At 44.1% G+C, this 12,393-nt stretch overlaps 1 protein-coding gene across 2 annotated transcripts in view; it reads right to left on the bottom strand.

The window, feature by feature from the left end:
- Gclc (glutamate-cysteine ligase catalytic subunit) overlaps positions 1-12,393 on the bottom strand; it is a 41,841-nt gene that overhangs the window by 4,898 nt on the left and 24,550 nt on the right. Inside the window, exons 4-12 of one of the 2 annotated variants that reach the window (XM_021205955.2) lie at positions 10,599-10,712; positions 9,138-9,196; positions 8,914-9,047; positions 4,858-4,932; positions 4,409-4,525; positions 3,427-3,565; positions 2,886-2,998; positions 2,378-2,470; positions 1,988-2,092 (exon numbers count right to left, since the gene is read on the bottom strand). In XM_021205955.2, the coding sequence (XP_021061614.1) occupies positions 1,988-2,092; positions 2,378-2,470; positions 2,886-2,998; positions 3,427-3,565; positions 4,409-4,525; positions 4,858-4,932; positions 8,914-9,047; positions 9,138-9,196; positions 10,599-10,712 (949 nt within the window). The remainder of the gene's footprint in view (positions 1-1,987; positions 2,093-2,377; positions 2,471-2,885; positions 2,999-3,426; positions 3,566-4,408; positions 4,526-4,857; positions 4,933-8,913; positions 9,048-9,137; positions 9,197-10,598; positions 10,713-12,393) is intronic. The other variant, XM_029542841.1, reaches the window with a different exon arrangement.

Genomic DNA, 12,393 nt, shown 5'->3' with positions numbered 1-12,393 from the left:
GCCTGCCTGCCTGCCAGCCTGCCAGCCTGCCAGCCTGCCTGTCTCCCTGCCTGCCTGCCTGCCTGCTGCACACTCTATTTTTTATAGCACTTGGTCATTCCTGCTATCATTTTGAAAGGTCATTGTTACCTCTTGTTTTGTATCTCTTATTTTCAGCATTTGTCCTGGTTTTGGGAATTTCTTATAAAAGCAACACATACTGGAATGTTGCAATGTGATGTTACCCGTTTCTTCATAAAAAGATTTTTATATTTGTTTGTCTATCTTTGTGTGTTTGGGTCAGAAGCAACTTGTGTGGGAGTCCTGGGAATTGACCTGAGGTCACCAGGCTTGGAGGCAGGTGCCTTTATCTGCACAGTCATCTCTCCATGTCTGTGTCTGTCCTCGTTCATCTTTACTGCCTGCCCCTTTGCAGGATGTCCTCACTGCACATCTATAATACTAAGACTTTTTCTCTCTGGTTCCTTGTTTTTGAGACAGTCGTTTAGAACTAACAAATGCTCTTTTCATACTATTTACTTTTTATGTTTGACACAGGTTCTTGTTTATGAAGCCAAAGTGGCCTTGAACTTGTGATCCTCCTGCCTCAGCTTCCCAAGTGCTAGAGATCTTAGGTGCATGGTCATATGCTGCCACTGATGACTGATGGTTTTGTATCTCTGTCTTATTTTTTGTTGTGGTCAAAATCATTGACACATCAGACAAGGGCTCTGCTAGTGAGCTTGACTCCCAGATGTTTCATTTTTATTTCAAATTATTTATTTACTTATTTAGTTTATGTGGAGCAGTGGAACCTGCTACAGGTGGCAGGCAGAAGACAACTACATGTGGTACATGTGGTACATGTGGCAGGCAGAGGACAACTACATGTGGTACATGTGGTAGATGTACATGTAGTACATGTGGCAGGCAGAGGACAACTGTTCTCTCCCTAAGTTGCTTTTGGTCACAGTGTTCATCACAGTCACAGAAAGCAAACTAGAACACGCACTACATTATACAAAATAGTGAAATCACTTGCTGGGAAGGGAACCCAAATAGTGTTCGTTTCATCTCTCTGGCATTAGATTCAGTAAAGAAGTACACCCTGCCCCACCCCNCCCCNCCCCCCCCCCCCCCNCCCCNCCCCNCCCCACCCCACCCCACCCCGCAGGTGTCCTTACCCCAGTCTCTCCTGTCCAGAACATTTCTGCTGAGATAAAATTCCTAGTTTGGGTTCTGGAGTTAATGGCTTCACTGAGGACAATCTAAGTGAGGACTCCTCTCTCTTAATTTTCTGTCAGCTTTTGGACATCTCATGTTCATAAACAGAAGCCTGGGTGTGTGGCTCACATGAACTTATACACCTAAAGACTATAGAAGCCTCTAGAATCCCTCCCAGGTTTGCTATGACAAAGCTGCTTCCATTCTTCTGCAGCCATACTCCTGGAGAGGAGCCCACAGCATCAGAGCCCACATCCATTTAGCAGTCTCTCCTATCCGCCATTATGTCAGAGGATGACTTGCCCAAGAGTTCATGGCATTGACCACCTTAAGGGCTTCTCCAGATTACACAGGTTTGTGGCCTGAGCAAGGAGATGCTCAGAAGCTTGGCTGGCCAGCTTCCTCCAGAAAGCGTCTTTTGTGTTCTTTGTGGGGGTGGGGATGCAAAACTCGTAATTTGGCAATCCATGCCATCACATCCTCCACAAACATGCTAAGTTTGGTTGCACTGAAACCTTCCCTGAATTTTACCAGCAAGCCTAATTTTGACATTGCAGACCAATGGGATTATCAGGGAGGTGGCTCCAGTTTGTGGGACCACCTCACCATTATTTTTAAACAAAACCTTAGATTTAGGCTTGCAAGGAAAATCAGAGTCCAAGTAGAGACAATTTATCCTGATGAGTAAAAGAACTCAACATAAAGATAGGTTAAAACTGGACAGTGAATTCAAACAAGTAATTCCATTTACACTGTTCATTGGTATAAGCACACCCATCTTTACCTTGGAAAGTGGGATGAGAAAGTCTAGTTTGTACGAGAGGATCACCCTAGTGAGGAGTACCACAAATACCACATAGGCAGAGTTCTCAAAGTCTGTTAACTGCACCTGTAGATAAAGAGCAGAAACGTTAGGAATCCACTGCCTACCCCAGCTGCCTGGTCCCCAGACCTTCAGACTGATTATTCCCACTTTCATCTTCCCCATTTGAGGTTGGAAGTCTTCTATCCAGGTCCACACTCTGATAGCAGCTTCCAGAGGCATTTGGAGTTGCTATTCACAGGCAAGTTTGGATTCCTACTGCTTTTGAATAAACTCGGAGCCCTCTGAGAAGAGCACTGGAAGGGTGGGGAGCAGCCAGTGGGAGCCTCTGAGCTGAAGCACGGGTCTCACCTCCATTGGTCGGAACTCTACTCTCCATCCAATATCTGAGTTTGGAGGAGGAGGCTTAAACCTCATCGTCTGCCAGTTTGTGGACTGAATATTCTATAACAGCAAAGAGAAAGAGGATGAAACCAACTTTCTACACATTTAGAACACATTTAGGTTACATGTATTTAATCAGGGACAAAGACTGTTCACTGTCCACCTATACCTAATACTTCCCAATTTACAAATACCAAAAAAGTTAACAACTTAAATGCTCTGTCAAATGTGACTGTGAGAAAACAAAGCGTGTTCCCTGGAAGTCAGAATGTCTGCAACACTTATTCTGTGCTGCCGGTGTCTGGTTTCACAGAACTAAGAAGTAGCTAGGAAGGGTCACGGACGCACTGTAAATTCATCCTTTAGTTTTCCTTACTCTTAGTTCTGTATTGCACTAGGTAATCACTAATGCTCACAGGCACAGAAACAAGCCTACTGTAGTTTGTGGGGTGAATTACATTTGAATGGGAGATACCTCAAAATGGTCAGACTCGTTGGCATCATCCAGGTGTATTTTCTCTTCAAAAAGGGTGAGTGGGTCTCTAATAAAGAGATGAGCAACGTGCTGTGCCAGAAGATGATCAATGCCTGCAAAGACAGATGCAGGGGACTAACTGCAAAGGGTACAGCACTCTGTAGAATTTCTAAGTCCACAGACTGAAGAAAGGGTCGAGAAGCTTGGGAATGGCTGGGTGGTTCAGTGTTCTCACCTTGCCCAGGGTTTTATCCTATGGACACTGGGGAAGACTCGGAGTTTACTCACTCCTCACACAATGCCTGCTGGGCACTGGTGTGGACCTAGATACAGAGCTCCAACAAGTTCCTTTTGCTAAAAGTCAAGAAGATCTCACAAGTATTTGGAACTTGAAACTTTAGGAACAAGCAGCCTCATAAGAAAAGTTAGAGACTTCACACTAAAAACAGAAACCAGACCAGGAGTCAGCAAAAAGTTTAAAGCGCTTTGAAGAACAAAAGGTGCACATCTGACCAATGTAGGCATGCGGGGCGCTGCTCACCTTCCTCCAGGAGCTGCTCGTAGATCTCCTTATCGATGGTCAGGTCGATGTCATTGTACTTCTCCCCACACTTAGACAGGTAGCTATCTATTGAGTCATACCGAGATTTACTGATCCTAAAGCGATTGTTCTTCAGAGGCTAAAACACAAGAAATGATCTGAAATTAACAGCCAGGTAATTAATTGTACAGAAGCACCCTTGCCTGGGGTCCTACACTCAATTCTTGGAACTCAGAGTGGAGAGAACAGACTTCCAGTGTTGTTCTCTGCCCTCCATGCATGTGCTCAGGCACACGCCATGCCAGCCCCAAGCCTTTCTCTTTCATACACAGCAACAAAATTATACAATATGTTCAACAATTTGTGAATAATTATGAAAGAGCCAGAGCAGAAATGCCCATAGTGGAAGAAGTCCTTTGTGGAAGTCTTTAAAAACACTGATGTCCAGCCAGGTCCTTGTCCTGAAAAGTCTTACCTAGGATGAACCTGGGTACCTGGCTTTTTGACGTGGGTGGTGATGCATGCTCCTGGTGCTAAAAGCAGTTAAAAGGACACACTACTACAGTTCAGCATGGACAAGAAATGCTACTAATGCTAATCTGACCTTATAGGGCAAAGCCTAAAATGAGAACATCAACCAGCTTCCTAGCAGAAACTACCAGACATAAGGCAGTGGCCAGAGTCTTTTGGTAAAACAGCTGCCAGTGTGACTGCTACAGCACAAAATGGCCAGTATTTTTAAAGGAAGCTACGTCTAATGCAGATTTCTAGACTTCCCACCCAAACCAAGCATCCTCCTCCTCCTCATGTACCCACTTATAACAAAGCCAGGCTCCACTACCTGTATTCTCTTCCCGGATGTGAACACCCAGGGGGTAAACATCTAAGGGAGACTTCAAAATGCCAAGTGGTCATAATATACACACGTCCCCTGCGTGATGTAAAAGATCTATTAAGGTTAAAAAAAACAATCATTCCTTACCTCCAGGCCTCTCTCTTCCCGTGTTCTATCATCTACAGATGCAGAAATCACTCCCCAGCGACAATCAATGTCTGACACGTAGCCTCGGTAAAATGGAGATGCAGCACTCAAAGCCATCTAAAAACACAAAACAGCAAGGGGAGGGTCAAAATGCTGCGTACACAGAGAAGGCTCCACCCACTTACCATCCTTCATGTTCCACTGTATGCACTCCCAGCTACTGTTTTCTAAATAGAATGTACAAGAAAGAATTCCAAGTCCTGTACTCATTAAACTCATCCCTGACATACTGGCACATGGAGAAAGAATGGTCATACTCAAATGCAGTACTAGCAACAATAAGCAACTACTGCTCTTCCCCTCAGTGTTCCTTCTATATGTTCATTAAATCTCGTGTGGTCTTATTTTCTACCAAGACGTATTTAAAGGAAGACATACTTTCTACTTACAACAATTGGGCAGATAGTGGCCAGCTGGTCATAAAGGTATCTTGCCTCAGATATGCTGCAGGCTTGGAATGTCACCTGTTTGAGAACAGAAATTATTAAAACAACATTAAGTCATTACCAGGCCCACAAGCAGTAAGTCTGAGAAGGACGGTGGAAAGAGAAAAGAAGGTGGTCACATCACCGATGCGAAGGCTTCAGGTATGGCTTACAAGCTGTCTTGGGTGAATGTCCCACTCATGTCCCACTCACTGCATAAGGACAACTCATAAAACCACTGTCAAGAGAGGAGACTTGGAAAAGGCAGCAGAGCTTTGGTCTCTTGATGGCTTCCAGTAGCAGTCAGCTTATATGCATTTTGGTATAAAGAAGGCTCTGGAGGGGTGTATTTGCTGTATTTCCAAGCACAGCAGAGTGGGGTGAGGTTGTTGGGGATGTGGAAGGCGGTAAGGCCGGAAGGGACTAGAGTAAAATCACTGGTCTGAGAAGGCGGCGGCTCAGGGCTAGAAGGGGCATGCCACAGTTGAAGAGGTGGGCTCTGGGGACCAGTGGGCAGAGCATGAGGGAGACTTCTGTTGGGTGTTCCTAGGGCATAAAGGAAGAGGAGACTAGAGGGTAAGGAGTACAGGTGCTGTGACACACGGGTTAATGGATGTTAGGGATGGAAAGTTCTGGAAGCAGCTAGGTTTCCGAGGCTCTGGACTTCAGAGGGGGAAAAAAAAAAAAAATCAGTGCTGGAGTTTATGTTCTGACAATGCCCCAAATTCAAGAAGATTACCTAGGAAACCTCACAAGGGGAAAGTAGGCACCAGAAAATTATAGAAAATCACACTGGTTAACACAAACCCTCTAAAATAATAACCCCAAAGAAACAAAGTCTTGCATTCCTTCACAGGGAAGAGTGGTGGTGATCAAGGAGTACATTTTGTGAAAATAGCACAAATTGAAAACAATTTTACCTTCCTCCATTATGACCATTCAATAATGATAGGTTAAGTTTGATGCAGGAAGTAATTGATGTGCTGATGAAAGCACTGTTAAGATTCTCAGTGTTACTGTTATGACTCTTAGTTCCAGCGGTTTAACTGTCTTTCTCAACTGTCTCTTATACCAAACAAGTTTCATGGGGGACATCTGCTGAATTATATATGGCAACTGACTTCTGAAACAATTGTTTAAATAACTTGGTGTTCTGATCTTCCTGTAGTTTCCATGTTAATGCTAAAGTGAGAACACATTAAGTAATGACATTTACCAGCCACTACAGATTAAGATAATGTGAAGCTATGTTGTAGCCATTAAGGAAAAACATTCAAACATTACAGTAAAAATTGAGGAGAGCTGGAGATAAGGCCACTGATAAGCAAGGCAGGACATCTTCTCTAATGACATGAGACCATCAGACAATTTGAGGCCAGGGAGACAGCTGAGGAGGTACAGTGTTTGCCTTGTTAGCACTGAAACCTGACTTTGATTCCCTAGAACCCCCACCAAAAGCTAGGTGTGGTGGTATGTGTTTATAGTCGTGGGGCTGAAGAGGGAGAGGCAAAGACAGGCAGATTCCTAGGGCTCGTTAGCTCTAGGCCAATGAGTGACCCTCATGGACAGTGCTTGAGGAACAACACCTGAGGTTGGTCTCTGGTCTCTGCATGCATGTGCTCACTTTATGTTGTAAGGATTCAGTGTGGAATGGAACTGGATAGGCAGAGCACTGCTCAATGTGGTCCTATCACCAGGACTCTGTCTTGATGTTTTCTGTCACAAGAATATGGGGCAGTGTTTATTACCTACTTACTAAATTGACAGAAGGTCATGAAGGAAAGAGGATGCTGAGATGTACGAGAGTCAAGTATTTCCGGGTGTTGTGACGCACAGAGTCTGTTGGACATGCGTTTCTTAGTAGATCTATGTCTTTCCTGTGGCTCTTAGGTATGTTATTGTGCATTACTATCTTTAGTTTTGCAAAGATACTGTAATGACAACTTTTATTGGATGGTGCCTTTCCTTGGTAGCTTGGGACAGAGTAGGATTCGTAGGTACATCCTGAAAAACCCAGCTTTAGAAAAATCTATGAAGAGGAGGGACTGGGGTTTCAAAGTTCCAGTGTAACAACAGTTATCCTAAGTAGATTTCCTAACTGCCTTTCTGTCTCTAGAACTGAAACACTATGTGCATCAAGTCAAGCGGACGCCACGATAAATGGTGACTTTGGTGGGGAAAGCAAAACCAAGGAGCTCTGACCCCTTAACAAAGGTATAAGCATGGGAAGCTCTAGCTTTTGTTGCCCTCCTAAGAGATCACATGGGAAGAAATGTTATTATGACACTGACAAGAGGCAAAGGAGGATCTATGAAAACATGGATATTAGAAACCAAATCTGAAACTTACCTAGAATCTGGTTTTGAAACCACCTAATTTTCTTAAGTAGAAAAAGGGAGGAGGAAAACAAATCCACAGCAGGCCGGGACCGGTTTCTGTTTCTCAAATGCTTCTCAATGCCCCGAAGCGTAAAGGGTTATTTTTCTCTGAGACGGTCTGGATATGGAACCCAGGCTGGCCTGACTCACACTCCTGTAGCACCGGGATCACAGGCAAGCGCTGTAGCACTCAGCAAGCTCATAAACTTGGAGGAGTTCCGTTTTTGCCCAGTTAAGTCTATTATTAACTAAAAAATTACTTACCATTTCTTTTTGTGCTTTTCTATAATAAATACTTCCTTCAGGTGCCAGTCAGAAGATATAAGGCAGGGACTTTTGTAGCTACTTGCGAGTTCATCTCATTTATCATACATCTTAATTATGTGTCACTACAACTTTTTGAAGTGGAATACTGTAACTGGATATGTTGGGGGAAGTACTAAACTGATACCTTAAATAGATTACTGTGTCTTTACACATGAAAATGTTTGTCCCCACCAGTAGGACTCACTTATTTGCATAAATCAAGTGTCTCAAGAGAGACTGTCACTCTGTGCAACCCTGATAGACCCTGGTTCAATATTAAGCCAAGGCAGGGCTGGGTTCCAGGAGCACTCCCAGAATACTGAAGTCACATATTTTAAGTGCTGCAGCTTAATGGCTCATTCCAGAAATGTTTGTACTTAGATAAGAAAGCAGGCAACACAGTCAAAAGTCAGCCTCGTTTTAATGAGGTGACCATTCCTAAGGGGACATTCTGGCGTCTGTTTGGAGGCCACGTATCTGATTCTACTTAAATATGCAAAGGAAACAAAATACCTTTTCATGCTATAGAAACATGTAGCATGGGAAAGTCTGACTTGGGTATTAAATCTAAATTATCTGTACTTTTAAAAATAACAGTTGGGAGGTTAATGTGACAACTGTATGTACAGCTGCAGCCCTAAGAAAAGAACGCTGAGTTTTGTGCTCTTTGTGCTGTGGCTACAGTCAGTTTAACTAAGTAAGCCAGCCCAGCATGGAGGCAGCAAGGGCAGAGTCCACCATGGGCCTGTGTGGGCCTGGAGTCTGCACTCCCCATTCTGCTCCTGAGGGAGCCTGGCATAGTCACTGTTGGAGGCCATCAGTTATTTGATTAGGCCCAGCAAAAAATTTAACTGTATGAACAGAGAAATACTATTGTATCTCTAGTGTAATTTAGCCAGGGGCAAGGCAAAGGCTGTTAAATATTTATTCCTTTTAAACCACGAGGTAGCTTTGCACAAGAATAAAAATTTTAATGCCAAACAACCTTTGCCCTCGAATCATAAAGTCACTGGATTCTCCACCAGAGGTCATTTTCAGAAATAGAGATCTGAGCCTTGTATAATGTCCTCAAAGGCTGTCACTAGATGGCAGTAAACATCAGGCATGTAAAAAGGACATGCACCAACATTTGTTTACCAATAGATACTAAGTTTAGTAACAACCACACACCTCTGTGGTAAACTAAATTCTCAGTCAAAAGACAGCTACAAAAGACTTTACTAAAGCAAGATCATTTTTCAGAAGGCATGCTATCTTTTGAATCAGATGAGAGGTGACTTTAAACAAGACGTGCATAGTGAAGACGACATTTAAGTCTCTGCACTAGAGGCAATACCTGGAGACAGCAGTTGCCCATCCCGAATCCCATGGCATCCATGTAGATATGGTCTGGCTGAGAAGCCTTTGATGCCTCCTCATCTTCAGGAAATGTTTCTACAAATGGAGATGGTGTATTCTTGTCCTTGAATACTGCATTATTAATTAAAAGAAGAGGAGCTGAGAATTGAGGCTGACGGTTGGACATGCTGCCCCAGCCATACCCCAGCCCCGCACACTTACTTGGCACATTGATGACAACCTTTTCTCCCCTCCTATGCCGGATGTTTCTTGTTAGAGTACTAAAACAACCAAGCAAAAGAACAGGTCACCTAGGAGCTGCCACATTAGAATCTGAGCACATCGAAAGAAATGGAACTGAATCCTACTGCAAACTAAACTCCAAAACTGGCTCATGGCACGTGACACGAACCCCTAAGGGTTTCCTGAAAGGGGACTGGTGAGCAGCAGTTCCTGCACTCTGCCTGGGGACCATCCCTTCTTGCTCACCTAGTTAGCACAGGTGTTCATGGCAACCACAGTCCAGCTAATTCTAACATTTCTCATGAAAATTCCAATGATTTTAGTCAAATTTAAGAACTTAGGTTTTGGTTATCACCGTCTCAAGATCACCTGCTTCAGTTCCCCAATTCCAAAACACTAGCCCGATTCTTACCTGATGCATCATTATGGCCACCAACACTTGCAGTGACTGGTCCTAACTCAAACACACAATTTTAACAGCACCAAGAAAGGAAAAAATTTCCTCTCAGATTTTTGAAACTGACTCTAAATTGCAGCAATACCTTAGATGGATGAGGTTTGATAAATTATGAAATCAAGGTTCACTTATTTTATGTTATATGACACCTGCTTTGATCCCTCAGTCAGAACACAAGGACCTCCTGTGCTGGCCTTTCCTGTGAGGGATTCTGGGTAGCTTTTATAATCATCATGATCCATCTTTTGCAGCAGCTCAGTATTTTCTTTTTAACACACACAATAATGGCTCTTTAATCCCAGTACTAGAGAGTGGGGCAGGAGGATCTTTGTAAGTTTGAGGCCAACCTAGTCTATACAGTGAGTTCCTGTATAGCCAAGGCTTCCTAAGGGTCTGCCACGAGTAAGGAAACAAACAAGCAAATGAATGAAGGAACAAACAACAGTCCCTGCCTCAAATAAGCAAACGAACGAACAAGTCAGTCAGTCAGTCGTCGGTTTCTGTCCATCCTTACAAAGACTTTGAATGTACAACTGTGGGAGCCTGGAAAAGGAGTAAGCTGAGAGCTCCCTGTGTTCCTCATGTTGGGTCAGGTGCTTTTTTTCAATATAGAGGAGCCCATAGGAAGAGAGCCAAAATCAAGCTTCTGAAGGACCTGAAGCAACTTCAACTACAGACCTAGGTACAAGGGGAGTGCCTATGCTAAGTGCTGTAGCCACTTGACCTTGTCAGAGCAGAGGGCAACCTGGGTGAAGAGCGATCCCAACACTAACTTAGACATGTGTTTGCAGAATCAGGACTGAAAACTGTCTGTAAACAAAGTGGAGGAAAGGAGCTAAGGCCTTAAAGGATGGCTCTGAAATGGACAAAGCAAACCTGTATGTAGGAAGCAACGTGAGCAGATAGATATGTGTCTGCTGTCTCCTCTGAATCCGACGCGTGCTTGAGAGAAATTCAGAACGCAGAGTCTGAGCTTCACTCACCCAAAGCGGGGGTGCTTGTTTATGGCTTCATCTGGAAAGAAGAGGGACTTTGATGCGCCTCCTTCCTCTGGGTTGGGTCTGTGCTCTGGCAGTGTGAATCCAGGGCAGCCTAGTCTGTAACCAATGGAGAAGGGAAAGGTGGGAAACGGCTTCCAAACCGATCAGCTGCATCCTGCAGCAATTTGCAATGGTTACACACACCTACTTTTCATCACTTCCCACTCTAAAGGGTGGAGCAGTGTTTCCAAACCAATGTAAATGCTGGCCCCTTTGTGGCCCTTTTCTGTACTACACTGTCCTGCACTGGGGTCTCTCGCATTTATTCCCACTGATTCTGACTCCACTCAGCACCTAGGAACATTTCCTCAGCTTCCCCAAAGGTCCGAGCGGGCTCCTTGGTCACATGCTGCTGTGAGGTCAGGTGCTTTGGAACTAGCCAGATACATGTTCAAAATCACCCTTCAACCCCGTTCACTACACTACTCCAACGGCCTGATGGATCTGGACCAGGCCTTCTGTTTTTGCCTCTGCTATCTCCTCAGAAGTCCCTCAAGGTTAAGCAGTGTCTCCAATGTCCCCAGTGTACACCAGAGTGCCCTCTGATATCCAAGATCCAACCTTATTGCCTTACTTAACCTTAAGAAGAGTTCTAATTTCAAAACAGACAGACAGGTTCCATCCAGTTTCCTAAGTAGGGTGCTCAGACCTCTCACCTCACTTGAGTAAGGGAGTCCTTCCAAGTTAATGAAAGCAAAACCAAGCAGGCTCTTTCCAGGGTTCTAGAGCAGTTGTAGGAACTACTAACCCAGACTTTAGTTCAGCTCCATGCCTTTCACAAAGACAAGTCCTAAAGGCTACCCACCACCTGTCAGCAGATAGTCTCATCACAAGGCAGTTCCTAGCACCAAGGCTTCCTGGACATTCACACAGCCATTGTGTAATCTGTTCTGAATCTGTGAACAACAACAACAACAACTACAACAACAACAACCCTTTAGGAATGTGGGGGAAATCCTAGCTTCCTAGAACTGGGCAGAGCCAGGCAGTTCGAGGCCAGCCTGGTCTACAGAACAAGTTCCAGGACAGCCAGGGCTACACAGAGAAACCCTGTCTCGAAAAGCAAAGCAAAGCAAAACCAAACCAAACAACAACTGAAGAAGATGAAGAGGAGGAAGAGGAGAAAAGAAAACAAAAAAGAGAAATAATTGTAGACTTTCTGAATGGAACCTATTTAATTCTCTCTATAATGGAAGAAGCCACTATAAACTTTTTCTCCAGAGAAGAACTATTCCACACAGAACCATTAACTAGGCAAGGTACACAGTAGAGTTTAACTAAAGACATTTACTCTGTGGCCCAGAAAGAACACTGTCTCTCAATGCTGGGCATTTCTTAAATGTCTAAAACCTTCTGCTTTGTGCTGCCCCTCCTGTCCCACTTTAGTTTGCTAAAGCAAGATGTATAACTCTGTAAGATGTATAACTCTGCAAGATGTATAACTCTTTTAATGGTAAGGAGAGAAAGTAAAATGTAAGATATTGCATTTCCAAGTTTGTTAAAAGTTGACAAGTCCAGCACTTGGGAGGCAGAGGCAGACGGATTTCTGAGTTCGAGGGCAGCCTTGTCTACAAAGTGAGTTCCAGGAGAGCCAGGGCTACACAGAGAAACCCTGTCTCGGGGGGAAAAAAAAAAATTGACAAGCAACACACGCAGCCTGACTCCCAGACTGCTACTCCATCATCCCAAGGTTTCCCTCGTCATCTATAGCACTATCCTTGATCTGTCCCCTCCTCTC

The sequence above is a fragment of the Mus pahari genome, chromosome 10, assembly GCF_900095145.1.
Source record: "Mus pahari chromosome 10, PAHARI_EIJ_v1.1, whole genome shotgun sequence".
NCBI lineage: Eukaryota > Metazoa > Chordata > Mammalia > Rodentia > Muridae > Mus > Mus pahari.
This window is presented reverse-complemented; position numbering and strand designations above follow the sequence as displayed.